The sequence below is a fragment of the Dipodomys ordii genome, unplaced genomic scaffold (assembly GCF_000151885.1).
Source record: "Dipodomys ordii isolate 6190 unplaced genomic scaffold, Dord_2.0 Scaffold99, whole genome shotgun sequence".
Taxonomy (NCBI): domain Eukaryota; kingdom Metazoa; phylum Chordata; class Mammalia; order Rodentia; family Heteromyidae; genus Dipodomys; species Dipodomys ordii.
Window position 1 is genome coordinate 5,731,479 of NW_012267315.1, and position 24,776 is coordinate 5,756,254.

The 24,776-nt window shown below is 38.9% G+C and overlaps 1 protein-coding gene across 1 annotated transcript in view; it reads left to right on the forward strand.

Annotated features, from left to right (window-relative positions):
- Positions 1–24,776, forward strand: part of Ralgapa2 (Ral GTPase activating protein, alpha subunit 2 (catalytic)) — a 304,448-nt gene that overhangs the window by 16,103 nt on the left and 263,569 nt on the right. Inside the window, exons 2-3 of the mRNA XM_013027112.1 lie at positions 11,784–11,894; positions 16,825–16,877. Coding sequence (XP_012882566.1) covers positions 11,784–11,894; positions 16,825–16,877 — 164 coding nt within the window. The remainder of the gene's footprint in view (positions 1–11,783; positions 11,895–16,824; positions 16,878–24,776) is intronic.

The window sequence follows — 24,776 nt, forward strand, 5'->3', positions numbered from 1 at the left end:
CTCTACCACTTGAGCCACAGCGCCACTTCCGGCTTTTTTCTGTTTGCTTATGTGGTGCTGAGGAATCGAACCCAGGGTCTTGAGCATGCAAGGCAAGCGCTCTACCACTGAGCTACCTTCCCAGCCTGACACTATTATTTTGACATAACATTTCTTGGATATTTTTGGTTATTGGTAAGAGAAGACTTACATAAATCCTTAAATTTGCTATTGTCATAATCCATTAGATTCATAATAAATTTTTTTTTTGGTTCGGCCGTGGGGCCTGAACTCTGGGCCTGGGTGCTGTCCTTCAGCTCTTCAGCTCAAGGCTAGCACTCTACCACGTGAGCCACAGCACCACTTCCAGCTTTTTTTTTTTTTTCTGCTTATGTGGTGCTGAGGAATCGAACCTAGGGCCTCATGCATGCAAGGCAAGCACTCTACCACTGAGCCACCTTCCCAACCCCTCATAATAAATTCTTTACCACCATTCTTCAGATTGTGAGTTTCAGTCTCTTACATACTGTCAGTTTATTGTGTGCCTGGGAATTCCTCCTAGCAAACAGGGTAAAGATTGTCAGTTGTTTGTAGTAGAGTGACAGTGTCTGGTCTGCTGACTGGTAAGGGAAGAATGATGATTTTCTGGAAGCAAAAATTAGCTCCTCATGGAAGACCACTGCACTGAGTCTTTGCTGAGGTAACTTCATAGGGAAGCCCTCTTTTTAATTTGCTCTAAAGAAAGGTCGTTCTCTTGGAATCTGGCTTTAATGGCCTTTTAAAGTCAACCAACTTCTGGACCTTCTTTTAAGTTTAATAACTATTTAATTTTGTGACTTACACCATCTCCTACGTTCTTTCCTTGTTTTAAAACAAAAACATATTTCCAGGTATGTTTCTCAATACCTTATCTATCATCAGTTGAGCAATATGGGATCCTGACTGTGTGAGTACCAGACCTGCTGGTGAGCCGCCCTTTCTTTCTGACCATTCTTCCTACAGGCATTAAAAATCCTACCTGCTTCCTGTTGTTGCTGGAGGGTTAATTGAGTCACTATTGCAAAGCTACTTTGTAAGCTTTTATTATTATCATTAATAATAATTATTTGACACAGAACATTATTTGATGGCTCTCCCATCTTCTCTACTCCTTTTTTGTTTCCTTAGTGTTTCCTTAGTTGTTAAGAATGGAAAAGAGCCAGGCACCAGTGTCTCATGCCTATAATCCTATCTGTTTAGGAGGCTAAGGTCAAAGGATCGTGGTTCAAAGCCATTCCTGGCAGGAATGTCTGTGAGACTATCTCCAATTAACCATCAAAAACCAGAAGTGGAGGTGTGGCTCAAGTGGTAGAGTACCAGCTTTGAGCAAAAACAGCTAACATCACCTAGGCCTTGAGTTTAAGTGGTATTCTTTGACTTTTCCCTAGTGTGTAGTTCACACTGTAGTATAGGCTAGCCCCAAGATCAAGAAAAGGCAAAGCAATAGTTCATTTGACTTTAAAAAGTCTGATATAACTTGATTTCTATGAAATGAATATATTTAATATATATAAATATACAGATACATTTGATTTGAACTTATTAGTATATATGGTATGTATTGGTATATATGGTATATGATATGTATTGGTACTTGATATCATATTGATACTTGATATCTATTGAACAAATTTGATATCTATTGAACTTTCCACTTAAGAATTTTTTGACATGAATATTTTAAATACAAATAGCCATACTTTTAATAGCTCTAGCTATATATTTTAATACACAATTGTTTTTTACACACAGACTTCTGTCAGTCTTGGATAACAAAATATTAACATCTTATTTCTAACAATTTTGCTTTGACATCTGGTTTACTTTATAAGTTTAAAGAAATGAAAATTGTTTACCTTAGGAAATAAAGTGGAATGAATATAATTTTTACAACCATTTCAGTTGACACACACTTTAAATTTGACAGCCTTTAAATTTGACAGCACACTATTGCTGCTGTCAAATATATGTCAGCTATCTATAAGACTCTTTTTGGTTGCAAGTAACAGAAAACAAAAATATAAACAAACAATAAGGATATTTTTCTCCTATAAAAGAGGTCCCAGGCCAATTCTAGTACTCAGCAGGAGAATGTTGAATTGGAGGCAAGGCCATCTTGAGCTATATAGTAAGACCATATCAAAACAAAGGCAAAAACACTCCCTGGAATAAAAAACAAAATCAAGCCGGGCACCAGTGGCTCACGCCTGTAATCCTAGCTACTCAGGAGGCTGAGATCTGAGAATCAGGGTTCAAAGCCAGCCTGGGCAGGAACGTCCATGAGACTCTTATCTTCAGCAAACCACTAGAAAACTGGAAGTGGTGCTGTGGCTCAAGTGGTAGAGCGCTTGCCTTGAGCTGAAGAGCTGAGGGAGTGCCTAAGCTCAGAGTTTGAGCCCCACAACCGACACAAAACAAAACAAAACAAAAAACAACAAAATCAAACCCCCCAAACCAAGGTCTAAAACAAAGACAACTCTTGGATTAATTTAGCAACTCAGTGATATTGACAGTGCAGGCTCTTTCTGCCTCTGCTTTTACATTGTTAGTGTTGCAGGATTATCTTTAATGTGAAGAAATGCCCAGAGCCACTCAGATAGAATAATATTCACAGGCATATCTTCTTAAGTCCCTTTAAGGATTATGAATCATTTCACAGATACCGCCATCAGACTTCCTTCTATTTGGACTCTCCAGCATTGGGTCACAGGTTTGAGCCCTTATAAGTTACTGGCAAGATGTATGCTGCCACCATAATTGACTCAGCTGCATCAGGTCTCACCCCTAGTATTCAGAACTGGCTAGAACCACCCCCCACCCTCGAGGGGCATCACTTTGTGGAGGAAAGTCCCTGAACAAACAAGGCTCTGTTAGGAAGAGTAATGGTCTATTTGTAGGGGGTGGTGAGCTGGAGTGGATCCAACAGTGTCTGCTCTAGGCTGTTCTCACTTTTTTGCAATGCTATGTAGAATTTCTAAGGAAATGAACTCAATAATAAAGTATAAATGTATATTTTATGGTGTTTTTAAGCTTATATTATGGGGTGATTTTATTGTTTCATCTCCACATATTTATGCTGTATTCCATCAACTTCACCCCCTTTAACACACTCCCTGTCCTCCCTCCAAAAAAGAATTCCCAGCAAGTTTCCTTGTTCTATTTTTCATAGTTGCAAATAATCTCTTTGGACAGTATTCAACTTCCTTTATCTTCCTCACCAGCTCAGTCCCCTCCCACAAGAACCCACCTACTGTCAGTCTATTTCTCCCCCCACCCCATTGCAATGCACCACAAAGTATCCATCCTCTTTCTTTTTCCTTTATAGATAAATCTTTTCCAAATTTTAACAGTATAACTAGTATGTACAGCATTGTTATAATGTGCTTAAGAAACAAGTCTATCAATGAAGGTAAAAAGACAAGTTTATATACAGCAGATAAGAATATGTAATTTATGCTCTAATATGCCTCCAAAGTATAATGCCAGGTTTCTAGCCTCCAGTCTTTCTTGTGGGTCAGGCTAGTGGAGTTTAGGCACAGGGCACATGTATATCAGCTCTTGGCACAAGGAGGGCTGAACATTGGCCATTGGATTGAGAGTATGCACCTCTTCAGGGCAGGAGCAACCAAAGCTGGATATCCCTGGATACCTTCATTGGGTGGGCGAGTTTAAAGTGTCTGTTATTATATGACATAAGTGAAAAAATCATTTGTATTTCACACAGGCCAATGTGCTAGGCTCCCCAAAAATAATTTCACTTGAATCAAGGTTGAAACTAAGACTAAAATTATTAATTTTTTTTTTGCCAATCCTAGGGCTTGAACTGAGGGCCTAGGCACTGGCCTGAACTTTTTTGCTCAAGGCTAGTGTTCTGCCACTTGAGCCACAAACTCCACTTCTGGCTTTTTGGTGGTTAATTAGAGATAAGAGTCTCATGGTCTTTCCTGCCCCAGCTGGCTTCAAATTGTATTACTCAGTTCTACCTATCTAGGATTATAGGCATAAGCCTCCAGCTCTTGGCAAGACTAGGATTTTATTGAGTAAATATGTTGAACAGGAAGGTTGAGTGGCAATGAAAGGGATAATTGAATAGAGATCAGAGGAAAGAAAGACAGGACTTTAGGGACCTTATATACAGTGGTAAGGTGGTTGGGTGTTCAGAGTCAAGAAGCCAGTAGGGTTAAACTGTTGTTAGGATTTGGGTATAAACAGGTTATGAGCAGGAGAAAGAAGAAATGGCAAGTAACAGGAGAACGAATTGTTTGAAATTGAGACTTTGGAGGTGAGAAGTAATGACTAGGTCTTATACCTTGCTGTGGGTGTGGATGGTGGAAGTAGGGTGTCAGACAGCCTCATTAGAGATGAGGAAGTTAGGCATCATCCTGGTAAATGTTGAAATCATCAAGAATGAAGACAGAACTGGTTAGTAGAGAATCTGGAATCTTTGGAAAACGCCTGGGGTGTGTGAAGGTCACACTATACCACTCTAGTTGATGGAGGTTGTTGGTGTATAGACAGATACTATGAGGAGCAAAGAGAACTTTTTATGTGTGAGATGGTAAGGACCAGAATGGTCTGGAAATTGTAGTGGGAGCAGGGAGGCCACACATATCATCTAGGTCAAGTGATATGTAGAGAGAAGACAAAAGCCTTCTCTGATAACTGTAAGGGAAACTGTTCTCAAGGAACTGCTGGTTTTTAGGAGGAGCCCAGGAGAAGGGGGAGATGGTTAGGGATATAGTAGGGAAGAGGAGATTTCATGAGCTTTCTTGGATGAAGTAAGTGGGAGGATTGAATTAGGGATGCCCAGAGTTATGTGTGGATGATAGTAAGAGGTGAGGATCTTGGGAAACAAGGGATTTATCATGATAGAAACCTGAATATAAGCCTGATGCAATGTCTCCTGATGTGGCCTGAGATTCCTTCTAATATAGTTTTGTTACTGAATCTGTTTTTTTAGGAAGCTTATGGTAGCCAAGTGAAGAAGAGAGGATAGGACTTTTTCTTTCTTTCTTTTTTTTTTTTTTACAAGGAACAAAGAAGGACCTCTGTTACTCTGACAGTATGGAGTAGACTCAGGAAGGGGCCAAAATTGCCTTGATTACATTATTAGTTAGCTTCTGAATGATTTCAGAAGTAGTTCTTTATTAAATATGTATGTATAATGCCTAAAAGTAAATGAAGATCAAAAGTATGGTACTTCTTTAGAAATTTTTTTTTTGGGGGTCCGGTCTTGGGGCTTGAACTCTAGGCCTGGGCACTGTCCCTCAGCTCTTCAGCTCAAGGCTAGAACTCTACCATTTGAGCCACAGCGCCACTTCCAGCTTTTTTCTTTTTGCTTATGTGGTGCTGAGGAATCGAATCCAGGGCCTCAGGCATACAGGGCAAGCACTCTACCACTGAGCCACCTTCCTAGCCCTAGAAATATTTTTGACACTTAAAGTATGTAAAAAGTATACTTGTTAAATGGATTTTGATCTTTTAGTTCTTTTTTTTTTTTTTGTCAGTTGTAGGGCTTGAACTCAGGTACTGGGAGCTTTTACCACTTTGAGCCATAGCTCCACTTTTAATTTTCTGATGGTTAATTGGAAGAGAGTCTCATGGACTTTCCTGCCAGGTTTGGCTTTGAACGGTGATCCTCAGATCTCAGCCTTCTGAGTAGGTAGGATTATAGGCGGGAGCTACCAGCGCTTGGCTGACTTTTTGATTTGTAAAGCTTTGCAGAAGTTTCATAAATAATCTTAGACTGGAAAAGATATATAAGAGATGAGAAGGTTAGGGAACATTGAGGATGTGGGGGAACTCTGGGGCTAGGGATAGAGTTTCTTTTCTGATCTGACTTTGAAGTAGGACACTGGAAGAAATTTGCTGTTGGTATTTGGATTTGGGGACAGACCTTGGACTAGAAGCCAGAGATGAGGATCAAATTTTGGGGAATCTATCTGATGAATCTGCAGGAGGAGTGGCCTCCCCAACACAGGAGTGACTTACATTGGATTTCTTTTTGGAATTCTTTGTAATACTTGTCTGCAGTCAGAGTTTCTGATCCCTACCAATTTTTAATTGAGTCAGAGGGAATTGTGGGGAAGAGGACATATTTTAATTTTTTTGTGTGTGTATGCTAGTCCTGGGGTTTGAACTCAGTGCTTGGGTACTGCTCCTGAGCTGCTTTTGCTCAAGGCTAGTATTTTGCCACTTGAGCCACAGCTTCACTTCTGGCTTTTTTGGTAATTTATTGGAGATAAGAGTCTTATGGACTTCCATACCCTGGCTGCTTTTGAACCGGAATATTTGGCTAGGATACATGCATGAACTGCCGGTGCCCAGCCATTTGTTGTTGGTGATGGTGGTATGAACATGTGGCTTGAACTCGGAGCCTGGGCCTGGGCCCTGTCCCTGAGCTCTTTTTCTCAAGGCTAGTGCTCTACCACTTTGAGTCACAGCTCTACTTCTGGTTTTTCTGATGATTAATTGGAGATAAGAGTCTCAAGGACTTTCCTACCTGGGCTGGCTTTGTACACTGATCCTCAGATCTCAGCCTCTTGAGTATATAGGATTATAGGCCTGAGTCACCATCACCCAACCCAGTCATATTTTAATTTTTAAACAGAGAAGTTTTAATATTTACTTCTATAATAGTTATGTATCAATTTTTAGCATGCATAAAATACATACGTGTGTGTGATAAATATGATGATGATAATTGCAATAACTTTTTAAGGGTCATAGATGTAGCTTAGTTGTTGAGTGCTTGCCTAGCACTGATTTTGATCGCTTGTTAAATTAATATAAGTTCATTTTCAAAGTAATAATGGCATGTTTAAAAGTTTTGCTGTTGAGTGGGATGCTTCTTTTTTTTCTAACATAGCCTGGAGACATAGTAGATGGTGCATAAATATTAGATAAGTTAGTAACATGAATTTTGTCAGCTATTTAGGGGGTCAGCATACATTTTTTGCTATCATTATCTTGAAAATATATTAGGAATATAGTTGCAGAGTGGCTCTTCATTGTTTGCTATTCTGTCATATTAATCTTGTATCTAGGGTAGAAGCCTTGACCACTTTTTCTAGTCTGAAGAAATCTCTGTCCATTTTTTTTTTTGGCCCGTTATGGGGCCTGAACTCTGGGCCTGGGCGCTGTCCCTCAGCTCTTCAGCTCAAGGCTAGCACTCTACCACTTGAGCCACAGCGCCACTTCTGGCTTTTTTCTTTTTGCTTATGTGGTGCTGAGGATCGAACCCAGGGCCTCATGCATGCATGGCAAGTGCTCTACCACTGAGCCACCTTGCCAGCCCCTCTTTGTCCATTTTTATAAGGGTTTTGCCATGATTTAAAAAATCATTTTCTTATTTGCTATGATCTTCAGGAATGACTTTTTCTTGTTTGTAGGAAGGGATTAATCAAGCCTATTGACATATCTAAATCCTACTGACTGTTAAATTCTTTCAATGTTGTTTCCTTGGCTGTGTGGAGATCTGACACTGTTTATGGGATGGTGGGAGAGACTGAGGCACACAAGTATGAGGATCTGCTGAGACCAGTAAACTCGCTGACTAGTGAGAGGGGGAATTGAACATGTCTTAGCTAAGGGGATTGAAGGGACTCTATGCTTCCTTCTTTGTCCTTCTCATTCTATCCCATTCTTTTTTTGTTGTTGTTGTTGGTCGTGGGGCTTGAACTCTGGGCTTGGGTGCTGTTCCTGTGCTCTTTAGCTCAAGGCGAGCACTCTACTGCTTGAGCCACAGGACCACTTCTGGTTTCCTAGTGGTTTATTGGAAATAAGAGTCTCACGGAGTTTCCTGCTTGGGCTGGCTTTGAACAGTGATCCTCAGATCTCAGCCTCCTGAGTAGCTAGGAATACAGGTGTGAGCCACTGGTGCCTGGCTTATCCTATTCTTGATCACATCTCAGTTTCAGATTCTGATCACTGGAGGGCTGAAGACTTGTCTGATAAGCTTTCTGCTATGTAAACTAGTATTTCCATTGCTTCTGTATTTGCATTTAATCAGCATAGCAGACATTTTAAAAGTCTTTATAAAAAGGCCCTTTTAAGATATGAATTTCCCTTTAATAGTAATGATGATATTAAAAGTATTGCTGGACCACTGAAGCATAGATTCCTTGGACATTTCCTGTGTAAATTTTGTCTTTTTTCCTAGATGAGGCCACCTAGATAAGGTATTTACCTATGGTTAGCACTTTATAGCACTTCACTGCGTGTACAGGAAGTTCTCAGGTACATTGGCTGTTGTCAGAAGGAAGAGGCCTTCCTGACAGTCTAGCCAGCATAGGTCATTGTTGACAGAAGGTTTGTAGCAGCAAACTGTTACTTGGATTACTTTTTTTTCCCGACTTCTCCTTCTTTAAGGGAGGGGGCAGTGCTACATTTGGGGGTACTCTCATAGACTTACTGGCTCTCATGGCACTGAAGCTGTTTTGTGCTAAGTTTCTTCTTCTGCATTGGCATTTCCACAGTAGTGTTTCATAACAAATCATCCTGTGCCTTTGCTGCTTGCATGAGCCTAACAGCAACAAGCATCCCTTTTCCTCCCTTGCTCTGGGTCTGTGCTGACTGGAGTGGTTTCTACTAATGATTGCAGGTTACATGGGGTTGGTACTCTGCTGTTGGGTTGGGTTCAGTTGTGTTCCATGACTTTTTTCGTGGAAACCCAACAGCTACCTCAGACTCTCCTAGGCAATAGTTTGCCATCTCTAAGCACCTTTTTGACAAAGTAGGTAGGAGATAATGCCTGAATAAGTGTGGGTGGGCACCATCCAGAGGTGTGGTTGGAGGGAAGGAATAATGAATTGCCTTTTTACAAACCTTGGCAAGAGAGGAAAAGAACACTAAGCTAGGCAGTTGTTTGAATGGGAAGTCAGAATCATATTAGCTTGAAAGTAATGGTGCATCATTAGTGACAAGTATTCTTGACAACATTTCTGTCTGGCCACCTGTTTATTGTACTTCATTATTTTTCTTATTGAGTGTTTGTAAGTGACTTTTATTAAATTGCCAAGTTTACCTATAATTCTTCATTTATCTCTTTCCTCTATTACTACTTATGATTTTGATTATCAGGTCTTCAGTGCCATTATCCAGGGCATTTGAGTGGAAGGATAGGATGGTGAGTGGTCATTCCTGACCTGAGAGAAGCAGAGCATGAGCTTCTTGACAGGCTCCCACTGGAGATTCTGAATGGGATAAATACTTCCCCTCTTCATTTGGTGCTTTCTAGCAGTCTGCTAAGGCAGGTTTCCATGAGATTATTTTATGGCCCTTGTAGCTAAAAAGCTGTAGAATTGCCATTGAGAAGGATTATATGTGAAAGGAGATAAAGGGATAATCCCACTAGTTTCATGAGTGTGTTTGTTGGCAGTGTTTCCTGTTGTATTGAGATTAAGGGATATTTAATATGGGATGGTCTGATTAAGTATATGAATTTCTGAGTCATTGAAATGGCCGCTCATCATAGTTAGGTGAGTCTGTTGAGATGGCCTTTGCCAGAAGCTAGGTATAAAAAATAAAACACCCTAACATTTATTTAATGCTGACTTATAGACACTCTTACAAGTATTTGACACATGTTCATTTTATCTTCACAGTTGCCCTGAAACATAAGAACTATCTCTAGCCCCATTTTTCAGAAGGGATTGAGGAATAGAATGTTTAAGTTGTCTATGATTCTGTAGCTTCTGTGGATTGAACTGCCCCAGGGCTTTGTTCTCAGCTTTAATGTTGCCTTTTAGCTAGGTATGGAGGAATTGTTAATAGGAAGTTGAGCTGGACAAATGTGTAGGAGAGGATGGTCTTTGGCATGGTGTGCGGATTTGGCATTTGGCATTTGGCAAATTCTGCAAGGTAGTTTGCTACTTGTTTCCCTGTGGTTAATTTGGGCGTATTTCTCTGAGTTTTGTGATAGTAAGGTAATATGCTAGCATCCTCCCTGTCAGACACTGAGGATCAAAGGCTGTTTCTAATCTGGTTCTGCTGCCTATCTCCTGTCTCTCCCCCTCTCTCTCCCTCACTGTTTTGTTTGGCTGTGGGAAGGTGCTTAAGTTGCTACTTCTGTGTACTCCCTCTCTGGTTTCTTATTTCTTACCTTGGACTTTTCCTTCTGCTCCTTTTTGTATAGCTTTCTGCTCATTCTTAAGGGAATCATTTACTTCTTCTATATTCCTGACCTGACTCCCACTGTTGATTTACTCTCATTTATCTTGGAGGGCTTTGTGTAGTCATGGCTTGGAGTCAGAAGTCCCCAGCAGAAATTCTCCCTACATCCTGACTGTGTTACCTTGGGCAGCTCATAGGAGATTCTGATTCTGAGGTTTCTTTAGACCAACGGGTTGTGGTGAGGTTGGAATAGCATGCATTCATGAAAATGTCTTTAAAGCATAAAGCAAACCTCCTGTTATTTAGTTTTGGGTTGTTATTTATTCCCTTACTTGTACCAGCTTGGCTTATGACAGGTTTGTTCACCTAAGCCTCTGGTCTTACTCTCTTTCCTAGCCCAGGGCACATTTAGTTGGCATGGGAAGGGGCTTAATAAGTGAATGAGTGGATCAAGACAGTCTATCTGAAGAAAGTTTGTGGTTACATTCTCCCCTCCTCCCCATTGAGTAAAGCCTTTCTTTGTCATGTTTTAGAATAGGGGAAGAACAGGGTAAAGCTCACACAGTGAAAGTACAGACCTAGTCTGAGTGTGGGGTGGGGTTGTATTAACTGACCATGAAGGGTAAATGGGAGCTGGCTAGGGTTAGTGTGCTTCCGACAGAAGGCAGTTAGTAGTGGATGGGCTTGTAGTTTACACTGGAATTAATATGTGCAAAATCCTTCCTTGGAACTGGCGGATTCTGTAAGGCCCTCAAAGATTCTTTGGTAAGCTTGTGTAGTTCATGAGAATGATATTATGCATATGGATTGATGACGCTAATTTTATTACTATTAATTTTCATGCTGGTAAATTCATTAGTTACTAGGAATTTCTGCAGCTCTGTGTTCAGGTCTATTTTGGTAAAGTGAATATGTGAAATTGGCAGTTCATATGCCTTTACAAACACCTTATGAGCATTATTTCACAGAATCAGGGAAGAGTTTTACATGGACTAGCCTTATATGTTAACCAAAGGAACATAATTCTGAAGATCTGTACTATTATTTTTAGCTTTATAGAATTTGAAGATAGCAGTGGATATGGTTATGTACATTTACAATGTTTAGACTGAAAAAGCAGTGACACCATTCTGTTACAGATTGAATGACAACACTTTTTTAAAAAATAAATTTTGAGTAATCCTTAAAGAATTTTAAGAAAACTATTATAATTTCCCTCTAGTTAGCAAGTTTGTTATTCTAAAGCATTAACTCCTTAGTTAGGACCCTGTAAATGGCACAAATAGCTACTAGCTAAGGAAAATGTACAAAAATGTGTTGGTAATAGATAACTACTTTGACCCTCAGAGGTGTGAGAGTCAGACTTCCCCTATTAGGAAGTGATCTTGTCTTTCCCCAAACCTACCTGCTTTTCCAGTTGGTCTTTTTGAGTGAGTACTTGTGCCCCATCACTCCTAACCTCCTGGAGTCACGTTAAAACCTTCTGCCACAGGTCTTTGTGGTTGATGATGCCCCAGGTGCAATTTAGAACTCTCAGGGGAAAATAATAAATGGAATGAGTTTTGTCTTTTAAAAGGCTAGCATACTTTCTGTTCCTGAAAAGATTGTTTCTAAATTCTAATAATGGTGTAAATGGAAACTTTTCTTTTCAGATAATGTGGATGCAAGTGATCTTAAGCAGTTTTTTGAGACCAACTATTCTCAGATATATTTCATCTTCTATGAAAATTTTGTAACACTGGAAAATAGTTTGAAATTAAAAGGTAAGCCTTTTCTTCATTTTTGAAAAACATTCGGGAACTTTTATAATTTGTATATATTTTATTTAGCTTTTATTTTAGCTTTCTTCCTTTGCTGGCCTTTAGCCAGTATGTGAGATCATGGTGTCCCGGTTGGCATCTTGGCTTCCCTTGAGCTTTCACTTATACAGGTGTTAATTAAATCACAGAAGGCATGAGTTCCAAAGGAATGATTAACCTAAAAAGAAGGAATGAAAAATAACAAAATATTTTAAAAACTCCATTAAAAGTCCATTACAGAGTTTGAAGTGAAAACAGAAGACCTCCAGTACGGCTTTGCAGAAGCAAAGCACTATGCAAGATTTCCTAGATTTCCTCTCATAAATATTATTAGTGTATTAGGTTTGTCTTTTTGTATTGGTTATGCCTATATGTAAAATAGTCTTTGAAAGGAACACCAATAATGCCAGACTTCACATCCTTCTATATTTAGTTGGCAGAATGACCCCATCTTTTTGGCTGTCTCTCTTGGGGCAGGTTAGTTATCCTTTCTCTGGGTTAGCTTCCTTCTGTCAACATTAAAGAGGTAGATCAACAAGTATCATAGGATTTCAGGGCTGAATTTATCACATAGTAGTACATGCTAATGAGTATTAGCTCCATTGCTCTTTTAGTTTTGTTTTCATATAATCTATTTGAAAAGTTATTTTAGTTAGGCAAAATAAACCAATCTGCTTTCCCTATTCTCTCATACAACTTAACACAACATTCTGATGCCAGTGTCTAGTGGACACCAGCATGTGACTTCTGAGTCACTTTAGTTCTGACATAGGCTACCTGAAGATAGTGTCACATCCTACATGTTAAAGTCTTAGCGCCACAAGACTGCTTATACTTCAAATGCCAGTTGCAAGGTCCAAGTTTACCTGTCCCTAGTATCTACTAGTTATCATTGGGATTCTCATTCTTGATTTTATCACTTTGCTAGAGAGCTTACAGAATGCAGGGAAACACCTAACTTATTTATCCATTTGTTACAACATGTTTACCCATTTTTTACAAGTAGTACACATTTAGAATGATACAAATGAATAGCCAGATGAATAGTTATACAGGGAAGTTTGGAAGGCCATTCTATAGGAACTTCCTTCCCTGGGAGTTAGTGTTCACCACCCTCCAAGCATGTAGATGTGTTTTTATTCACCAACTAGAAGCTCCTGGAACTCTCCTATTGAGTTTTTTTTTTCTTCTTCTTCTTTTTTTTTTTTTTTTTACATAGGTGTGATTGATAGCATCATTGACCATTGGTAGTATATTCAGCCTTCTACCTTGCTTTCCCCTTCTTGTTGGTAGAGTGAATGGGGCTCAAAGTAGGACTTTAGGTGGAAGAGAATAGCACTGTAGAACCTGAGCAAAGACAAGTAGATGCTTAGAACACATGTGAGAAATTAATTTCTTTTTCTTGAAACATAAAGTATATGATAGAAAGCTTTAGGAAACCATATTATTCTTGCAAGGAGCTTTGAATTCTAGGCTAAGGAGTCTGTACTTCATTTCAGGTAGTCAGAGCTCTTAAGAACATTTTTAAATAATATTTTTATTGTAAAGATACTGTATAGAGGGGTTACAGTTACATGAGTAAGGTAATGAGATACCAGGGTTAGGACCTTCCAGAAAACCACTTGACACCCAGGCATATAGAACAAAGAAAGAAAAGTTTATTGCCAGTAAAGGGACTGACAAGGCCAATTCTCACAGGGAGAAGCAGCCCAGTCTTTGTCTGAGGTGGCGTATATAATCTAAGGGGCTAGGAGGCAGGAACCTTGATGTAGATGTCTGGGCCAGGGACTTCATCATGGTGGGCTAGGATTTATGACAACTCCCAAGTAGTAGATAAGGGGCCTGCAGCTGGACATACTGTAGGTTACTTTATATGGCTGCAACTGCCCCAATGGAGAATCATCTCAAGGTAAGGGGCAAGGAGGCCGATTATTTACTGCCTGCATAAAATGGGCCTAGGGTTCTATTTACTGCCGGCACCAAATGAACCTATGATGAACACTCTGGGAAAGGTGCCTGCCAGGTCCTGGGAAAGGAGCATGCCAAGCTATGGGAAAGGAGCCTATTGGACTAACAACCAGGAAAGTGTTATTTCACAAGCTCAGGGAAGACAGAGTTTTAGGCATGAAAAATTAGAAAACATGATAACACAGAAAGGTAAGGTGTAGCATGACTAGAAAATGAGAGCACATTGCTGAATACTGAGGGGGCAGTTCTAGGTAAAGAGCCAAACAGATGGACACAGAGTGGCAGAGCAGTGACTGGGGAAAGTTACCCATGGGAATAACCATGTGAAAAAAGACAGATTATGTCTCAAAATAGTCATGGGAAGGTTGTTAAGGATTACATCTTCCTGTATTGGCAGACTGAGGAGATGGACAGCAGAAGAGAGAAGTAAGTTGGTGTAGGTACTACAGGAGTGAGTTGAGACAGTATAAAGTAAACAGAAGAGAAATGAAGAAGAGTTTACAGGGTAACCTTAATGTAAGGAGGGAAAGGAGGAGGAAGAATGAGTATAGTCAAAGAGGCATTTTAGGGCAGAGAGGAAAAACTTCAAGGCTTTCTGTTAAGTGCTATGATTGCTCTAGCCAAACAGAAGCAGATGTCAGGCATGGGAGAAAAGAGATTTGGAAGGGAAGAGATTTGCAGTGGGGTCTGACATAGAGCAGATGGCTTGGAGTCTTACTGAATGATCTAGGCTCTACTCAGCCATGAAGTCATATTTGAGTGTGTAAACCCTGTTTGCCAGTGCATTGTTTTTCTTAATAGATTTCTCAGTTTCCACTTCTATGATTTATAAATTGATATAAACCTAGAACTTAAATTAGAAAAAAATTTGGCAAATTGGTAGTTATTTCAATGTTATTCATTGTATACTATATAAAAAATAAATTATGCAATTTGTGGGTAGGGACAGGAGGGAGAAATTAAAATAAATTAAAAAAAATTTGGCTAGTTTTTTAGTTACTTCCAATATGAAATGATCTAATATTTAATTGAACTATTTAGCTCTGCTCCTTCTCACTTTCTTTCAAAGATGTGTGAAGGAATAAAGTGTGATACTGTGTACAATTAAAATAGCAATGAAAAAATGCTGTAATCTTAGTACAAAACCCAACTATAAAAATAAAATTCAAACATTTTTAGAGTCCCTTCTTTCTCTTTCTTTTTTCCCTCTTTTCCCCTTACTTCCATACATTCTTTTTGTTTAGGACAATGTGATGCTTCAAGACTTCATTTGTTTATGCTATGGAATAAACCTCCTCCAAACAAGAGTACCTTCAAGCAATCATAGTCCAGCATATGGCTCTCTAAGTCTGCTGGAAAGTTCTGGTTTAGGCTGACTTGTGCTTCTGGGGTCAAGTGTAATTGAATGGTGTCATTCTCATGTCTTGATTGACAAGCTGTTAACCAGAATGCCTTAGTACTCTGAGGTGGTTTCTCATTCACCAGCCAGCAGTGTAGGTTGGCTTCCCTCACATGGTTAACTCAAGAGTCCCAGGCTCAGCAAACTGCCTCATATTTGCTAATGTCAGAGAAAGGCACGTGGCATCCCAGATTTAAGGGATAGAGAAAGAGACTTTTTTTGATGGCTTTTTTTTGTGGTCTATTACAAAGACTCAATTAAGAATAAATAGAAATGGTGAGAGTTTTGAAATTTCTTGTTTTTAGTATAATCTCTGTTCTACTGGAATACAATGAAAAAAACAGAATGAAAGAAAATGTTTACTGGGAGTAATGGAAATCATTTTATGATAACCTCAGCCTTCTAGTTATTCAGGTACAAACCTTGGAGTTACTGGTACTGCCTTCAGAATGCATCCAGAATCATTGGCCTTTTCTCATTGCCTCCATTGATGACACTGAAGCTGCCAATATCCTCAATGGACTATAACAGTAGCCCCTGGCTGCCCACCCCCCGAACCTTCCCCCCCCCCCCACCCCCCGCCCTCTCATTCCCTTTTCTCCATAGATCCGTGAGGATTAGGGGCCTGAAACTTCTATCTTGCTGACTATTTTTATAAATAAAGTTATAAGTAAGCCTCCATTGGACACATTCTCATCTATTTATGTTTTGCCTGTGGCTACTTTTATAAGGCTGAATTGAGGGTTACTAGAGAGGTCTACCAAGCTTAAATACTATCTGGCCTCTTACTGAATAAGTTTGCCAATTCCTAAGTTAAATGATGTAAGCCAAATAGTTTAACATAATGCCTGATTCACAGAATCAACAATAAATGGTAATTTCTGTTGGAGAAAGATACTATAGTTTTATAATTTTCATTATAGTGTGCATTTGCCCAGAGATACAGATACTTATATTACAAATTGCATGCTTGTTTTTTTTTTTTTTTTGTTGTTGTTGTTGTTGGTTGTTGGAGCCTGAACTCTGGGCCTGGGTACTGTTCCTCAGCTCTTCAGCTCAAGGCTAGTGCTCTACCACTTGAGCTACAGCACCACTTCCAGCTTTTTTTTTTTTGCTTATGTGGTGCTGAGGAATAGAACCCAGGGCCTGATGCATGCAAGACAAGCACTCTACCACTGAGCCACTTTCCCAGTCCTGCATGCTTATTTTTATTATGATGCTAGAACCATGTATATTCTGCCATGATTTGAGCTAATAACCAGTTGAGAAATGAACCAATTACCTGCTAAGGGTAGTGATGACTTGGGAGCTGTGTTTGCACAACTAGTAAGAGGTGGTTCTATTAGATATGGACCCAGGTTTGTTGTCTTTTTTCTATCTGCATTCCTAGTGTGTACCCTATACTCCATCTAGGTATTTTTTGGTTAGATATATGTATATTGAACCTTAAATAAGATACCTTTTAATATAATTCATAATATACATATTTAAATATCACTATAGTAACTTTAATTTTTTAATTTCTAGGGAATAATAAATCACAAAGGGAGGAGCTGGACTCCATCCTCTTTCTTTTTGAAGTAAGTTTTGGTTAATTATTTTGGCTTTTAAATATTCTGTTGAAAATAAAATAGATCATTTTACTTGAAATGGTTATAGATGAATGTGTATTTCCTTCCTCTTTTTTCCTTTTACCTGCATACCCACTTTTTCAAAAAATGGCTGAAAAAGAATGTTCTTCTTTTATTTTTTTTAATGTGGAGGATTTTTCCTGTATGGGTATCTAGATGTCAAGTTATTAGGTGAAAATGTGTGTACATTTTAAGTAGTAGATGCTATTGCTAAGTTGCTGGTTTATAAAGGTCATATAAACTTAAATCTAAGTGTTATATAAAATTCCTTTAATCCTGCAGATGGTTGTCTTTATTAATATATGTTAATGATATGCAAAATTCACTGCTTTAACAATAGATCTTTCTGATTACTAGTGGGGTTGTTTGTGATCTTTGTGTATCTGTATGTCTTTGCTAATCTTATATTCCCTTTAAAGCTGGAACAAAGTTTGACTTTTTGATCTATTAAGTTTAAAGTCTTTCTTGCCTCAAATATATTAGACAGGTGCCAGATTATATGCACTTGTAGAACTATACTCATAATTAAATTATAAACTCTGCAAGTTAATTCTTGGTGGGCATTATTCATGGTTTGAAGAGATATTGTGCTTAATTTGGTGGGAGTAGATGATCTTTTCTGACAGTATGCGTGCTGTGGAATTTGCTGAGAAGACATGGAAACTTCCATCCCAGGAACTGGATCATGGTTGGCACTCCATAACTGTGATTCCCCTCTTTTCTTTGAGGGATATCCTTCTTTCTCAGAATTTCAGGCACTGATTCATGGCATATTTTGTAGTGGTTTCCTGTGGTTACCTTCCTGGGAATGAAATCTGGGAAGAGGGGTTTCATTTACCAGGAAGGAACTTTAATTAAGCCGATCACTTAAATCTGTTGACTATCATATGAACAATTCCATTGACTTTGTTTATTTCTGTAATAGGGAATGAGTTTACTACAAAATAGTGAAACTCCTGATATCATCTTCCTGCCTCATTTTGAGAACTATAAGCTATATAGGTGTTCCCCTTTCTCACTTCTGGAGGTAGTAACTTCCTGGCACATTCTTTCTTTTTATTTTTTATTTATTTTGTTTATGTCTCATGGGGCTTGAAGTCAGGGCCTGGATACTTTCCTGGAGCCTTTTTGCTCAAGATTTTTGTTCTTTCACTTCAGTCACTTCTCTATTTCTAGCTTTTGGTGATTAATGAAAGATAAGGGTTTCAGATTTTCCTGTTTCTGGCTGGCTTTGAACTAAAATCTTCAGATATCAGCCTTCTCAGGGGTGAGCCACTGGCACCTAGCTCATTGTCTTTCTTTTAAAACTGAGTATAATTGAACATTTAAATGTACAGTTATTTAAGGGTATGTATAATTATTAAATAACCCATCGTTTGGCTTTTGGTGTAATACAAAAGATCTCATGTAAGGAACCAACTGTGACTTGTCTTTTATTTTCAGCATTATTTCTAATATTTATCCACAATTTTAGTTTTAGTTCATTCATTCTCACTGCTGGCTTCAACACACACACACACACACATACACACACACGATTAATTCCTATATTTTGTCTAGAGGTATTTTTTCTTGGATTTTCTGCAACTAATGCAATGGCCAAGTTTGCCAGTTTTGTTTTCTTGCTTACTGGTTCAGTTTTCTATTACATGGTAAATAAAAGTCATAAAGTGCTCAACTTATTTCTGAAGAATCTATATTTCACAATCAAGAACAATATTTTTGTAAATTTTTTGCAGGTACTCTATAAATTTGTTTCTATTCTTAGTTTGATAAGATTTGTTTAGAAAATTATAGATGGGCTTTACAGTTTTCAAAATTTTCTTTTGCATTGGTTGAAATCATTATGTGATGATTCTTTTGATATGATTGTGAGTTACAGTTCTAGATTTATGAGTTTATAAATTGGTTGCATTTGTGGATCTATATTCATACCTGAGGTTGCCCTTGTTTTCTTTCCTAATATTGTTTTGGGCTGATCCTGCTGTAAAGGTTGTGGAACCTATTGTTATACATTTCTTCCGGGGTTGTTTTTTTTTGGCATTGGGGTTGTATCAGGGCCTCACCATTTGGTAATCTACACTTGAGCCACTCTTCCAGCTCCTTTATGCATTGGCTGTGGTCTTACTACTTGTACTTTCCTGTGTTGCTGAGAATGCCAGGTCTGTGTTGATGCACCAGCAATTGTGCTTCTCCCTTAGAGGTTAACTGATATGTGCAACTGGAAACAGCCATTGGATAACATGGAGTCTTCTGAATTTCTTTTCCTTGGGTTGGTCTTGAATCATGACTCTTCAGTCTTCACTTCTCAAGTAGATAGGGTTTCAGTCTTGAGGCATGTGCCTGGCTTTCTTTTTTAATTGGTTTGCTAATGGAATTTCAGGTTGAGTATCCCAAACTTACTGTGGGTAAGGTCTGAGGGCTAGAGAAACTGGCATTTCTAGATCTTAGTACCCCACATTCTTTTTCCTCCACTACTGTGTATTGAACTTGGGGCCTTGCACCTGTTAGGCAAGTGCTCTATCACTGAACTACATCCCTAACCCCACCCCTCATTGTTTTTCTTGGCTTATTGATCACAAGTCAGGTTCTAGCTCAGTTTTCTACCTTCTTCCTGTTTCCCTCTTTGTTTTTATACCTTCTTCTAAAATTTAAATTTCTCATCTGTTGCTCTATCTTCTCCAAAGCCTGGTAATATTTTTTGACAAATTATATTTTAAGAATTAAATTTGTTGTTCATCTGTGTTCTCAGAGACCCTAGTTCTAACCTTCCCACTAAGTAAGTTTTGATACCATGACTAGGGAAGGAATTATTAGTGATACATTGTCATTCACAGGGGATTAGTTGCCTATATAAAAGAACAAATATATATTATTCAAAGCTTCCTAAAACTTTCATTTTTGCATAGTAAATATGAGTGAATAATGAACTTGCATTAGTTTTGCTTATGTTGTATTCTCTGGCTTTAGAAGTAGATTAAAATTTGTATGCTTTTTTTCTGGGCACTAAGTAACTTAATTGCTGCTTTCTACATTAGTACCATAGAAAGAGGTGGTTTATACATCAATGTGTAAATAATTGGGAAAGGCTTCCTTTAGACATGGAATTATTAAGATGTGTTAAATCTAAAAGGGTTACTGTGTAGGGATGTAAATGAGAAATGGATTGGACGTAGAGAAGAGAGTTAAGAAGGCACAAAAGAGGAGTACGTAAAGAGAACTGCTTTCTGCCTTTGTAAGGCCAGAACAAACCAAAGAGGAAACTTAGGAAATAAAACAGTGGTTTTTAGTTGTAGGGAGGTACTAGAGACAGTGTTCTGGTAAAGTAAGGGAAAGCTGCCAGGGAAGTCCAGGTTTCAGTTCCATGTAGTAGGCAGACCTCTCCGTTTGTGTCTTTCTTCATTGGGAGTGTGCACACCCTTTGGAAGTTGACCTTTGCTGTAGCAAATATGCATAAAATTGTATGTATCGCTTAGGTTTCAGTTGTTGTTTGTTCATGGAGATGCTGGTCACTTGGTTATCACTGTGTTATGACCCTACCTTTCCTATCTTTTTCTTTTCCTTCTTTCCTCTTCCTCCCTCCCTCTCTCCTCCTCTTCCTCTTTTTTTTTGTTTTTGGTGCTGGTGCAGGTGCTTGAGCTCAGAGTATCACACTCTTGCTTAGCTTTTTGGCTTAAGACTGGTACGTACTGAGCCACCCCTCCATTTCTGGCTTTTTGCTAGTTAATTGAAGATAAGGGATTTTTTTTCTGTCCCAGCTGACTTCAAACCTTGATTCTTAGATCTCAGCTTCATGAGTAGCTAGGATTACATGCCTGTGGCACTTGGCTTACTTTTCTTGTAAAAACATGTTTTAGCCAGGTATCCATGGCATGGTATCTGAGGAGGCTGAGAGTTGGAGGACTATGGTTCTTAGCCCAGGTAGAAAAGTCTCCAATTAACCAGCAATAATGCTGGACCTACAGGTATTACTCAAGTGGTAAAGCTCCAGACACTGAGTAAGAAAGCCAAGTGAGAGCACAAGGCCCTGATTTGAAGCTCCAGTACCAGCACTCTGTCTCTGTCTCTGTCTCTTTGTCTCTGTCTCTCTTTGTGTCTCTCTGTCTTTGTCTCTCTCTCGCACACACACACACACAAATATTTCATCTGTCATTGCTGTTCATTTAAAATGGAGGTATGAATATAATGATATGGGACTCCAAAACATGAATTTATTTTTCCATTTTAACTAGAATATAAATGTTTTACAGGGGATGTCTTGTTTAGTATTTTCCTTCTGAAGTAGGTTCTGTTTTCCGAATCTTTTTTACTTTTATTTTTTGGTGCCAGTCCTAGGGCCTGAACTCAGGGCTTGGGTGCTGATCCTCAGCTTTTATGCTCAAAGCTAGTGCTCTAACACTTGAACATTTTCAGGTTTTTGGTGGTTGATTGGCAATAAGAATCACATGGATTTTTCCTGCCCGGTCTGGTTTTGAACTGAAATTCTCAGATCTCAAGTTCCTGAGTAGCTAGGGTAACAGGCATGAGCCAACCATGCCTGGCTTGTTTTCTCAGTTTTCATAGAGGAAAGATTGGAGGTTTTGAGAAGTTAGGTGACCTATGTAAAACTGCATGTTTAGCAAATGGTAGAGTAAGGAGATAAGTTTTGTTCTGATTCTAGATCTCATATTCTTTTTTTAAAAATCCTTTCTTTTTCTTTTTTTTCTAATCCTGGGGCTTGAATTATGGGAGCTTTTGTGCTCAAGCCTGGTGCTTTGTCACTTGAGCCATAGCTCCATTTTTGGGCTTTTGTGGTTGATTGGAGATAAGAGTCTCTCAGACTTTCCTGCATGTCTGGCTTTGAACTCTGATCCCCAGATCTCATCCCCCTAAGTAGCTAGGATTACAGGAATGAATTTCAAGCAACTGGCTAGACTTCATATATTTTTTAAAAAATATATTCTTATTATAAAGATACTGTACAGAGTGATTACAGTTAGGTGAGTAAGGTAATGAGTATATTTCTTGTCAAACATTGTTACCCACTTCTTTGTTTTTCTCCCACTATCCCTTCCCTCCCTGACTTATATTTTTAATACACTGCCAATGGAGCCTGGATATTGTCTTGCCTTTCAGGCTCTGTACTGATACTCTATCAATCTGTGCCCATTCTTCAGACATATGTACTGTGTATATATTGAATGTCAGGCACAGGTCTGGATGCTGTAGATACAGCAGTGAAGCAGGATAGACAGCCTTCTATTCTTATGAATCATATGTTAAAATGCTATGTATCCATTATAAGGTAAGAGTCTACTGATAAGAATGAACTTAATGGGCTGGGAAGGTGGCTCAGTGGTAGAGTGCTTGCCTTACATTCATGAGGCCCTGGGTTCGATCCCTCAGCACCACCCTCAGCAGATAAAGCTGGAAGTGGTACTATGGCTCAAGTGGTAGAGTGCTAGCATTGAGCTGAAAAGCTGAGGGACAGCACCCAAGCCCAGAGTTCAGTCCCCACACTGGCCCCCCCGAAAAAAGAAAACGTTTCTGTGAACTGTTAAGAGTGAGCAACTTAAAGTTAATAAAAGTAATCAATTAATTAATAAAAAAGAATAACAGATCAGAACTTGAATTTTGACAGAAAATTCTGAATGCCCTTTTCAGAACTGTCATTTTGGTTGTGCCTTTGAGATAGTTATTTGCCTAGGAGAGAGGATAGTTATATAGAACTGTAAGGCTCCTGGTAATGGGCTTACAGGTCAAATAATCCACCTGGCTTTGAGAACTTTTTGGATCAGTTCTTGAAAGGTTCTCTCTTCTCCCTAGGTACTGGGGACTCAAGGGAGTTGTTCTAGTAGGCAACTTTTCTTTCGTTAATTTTTAGATAGAGTTTTGTATATATGCTCAGTTGGCCTTGATGAGATCCTCCTATTTGTGCCTCTAAAATAGCTGAGATGATGTGTGCACCACCAAGTCCAACCTTTTTATTTATTGAGATAGGAATTGTAAACAGTTACCCATGCTGGCCTCAAACTGTGATCCTCCTGATCTGTCTCTGAAAACACTTGGATTATATATGTGAGTCACCACACCTAGCCAGAGAGATGATTTTAATTATACCTAGAAGTTGTTGTAATCATTATATACATGGAAGTGATTGTTATGAAGGAAGAAGTTATGCTCAGCTTTGCTTAAAAATAGGAGGCATGATGTATCACATGGGGCCACACAAGGAAACACCAAGGTAAAATCAGCAGGCAGAGAGACAGATAGACTGACAGACAGGAGTCTTTGTTGCCTTTATTGCCATTATTTTTCCCCCAAGAAGAATGGGCAGGGCAAGGTAAGCAAGTTCAGCAGGATTTAGTTTATTAGACTGGATAGTTTGAATAATTTCACCAGACTCTGGTCCATAGGAGTGGCCCTTGTTTTCCATTATCCGTTGGGTGATTGGTCAGGAGAATAGTGTCCCAGATACAAGAGACCATTAAAGAAGGTATTTGGGATTATGGATTTGGTATTGGTTTTTGAATCAAAACTAGGCTCTTAGGCACTGTCTCTAGGAGTTAGCTAACTCTGTAAGTTCCTTTCCAGGGAGTGAAGTCAAAAGAGCTGAATACAAAAAATACAAAGCTTGCTGGGCACTGGTGGCTCATGCCTGTAATCCTAGCCACTCAGGAGGCTGAGATTTGAGGATCACAGTTCAAAGCCAGCTTGGACAGGAAACTCCGTGAGACTCTTATCTTCAATAAACCACTAGAAAACTGGAGTGGTGCTGTGGCTCAAGTGGTAGAGCGCTCGCCTTGAGCTGAAGAGCACAAGGAGAGTGCCCAGGCCCAGATTTCAAGCCCCACGATTGATAAAAAAAAATAAAAAATAAAAACAAAAGACAAAAACCAAAGCTGTCTATACCATGTTGAATGCCATCCCCTCTCAGGAGAGAAATAGAATGATTTGGAGTACTACATACATGATTAAGAAGACATCTAGAATTTGATAACAGGAATTATCTATCTCTCAGATCCAATTAAAATACACAGACTAAGAGACTAAATTCTAAAACCTACATATGTTCTAGCATTGGAATGGTGCTTTTTGCAGACATCACTGTTAGAAATCATTAGTATACAGAACATTTGCTTTCTAGATTCCTTATTCTAGTTTATCCAAATCAGCCACAAGGTTAAACCATTTTTTATCTTGTCATTATCATTCCTAGAACCTGAACTCTTTATAATCTGTAAACTGAGCCAGGCTGGCCTGACTTTCAGATTCCTCTGCCTCCCAGTATAGCTTTCTTTCACATTGCACTGTGTAACTTTGAGTGCAGTCCTCAGGTCTCAGCCTCCTCTGTAACTAGAATAATAGGTATGAGCCACTGGCACTTGGCTTGAACTTCTTTTTGTATGGTTTCATTTGAGTCTCTTAGTTTATACAAGTCTCTTTCCAGGAACTTCCTTTTGCTCTCATCTGGAATGTTCTTTCAGGTTCTGTTCAACCTCACTAATTTCTTCTGGCAAGTATCTCAGGAGGTGCTTATTCTTGTGAGCTTACATAATAATGCTATAATGCGTTACCGTTTGAATGTTCTTTGTTATCCTTTAATATGTCTAAGTCTTAGCTTCTTAATTAGACCACAAAGTTCCTGAGCATTACAACCATTACTTATAATCCTTTATTATCCTCCACAGTGAGTTTTACTTGTTGATATTTATTGTTGGATTAAAGTCCCTTGAATTCTCAAAATCCTTCCAATGGAGTAATCTGTCATTATTGGGTTAAAACCTTTTCTTTTTTTCCTTCCTTCCTTCCTTCCTTCCTTCCTTCCTTCCTTCCTTCCTTCCTTCCTTCCTTCCTTCCTTCCTTCCT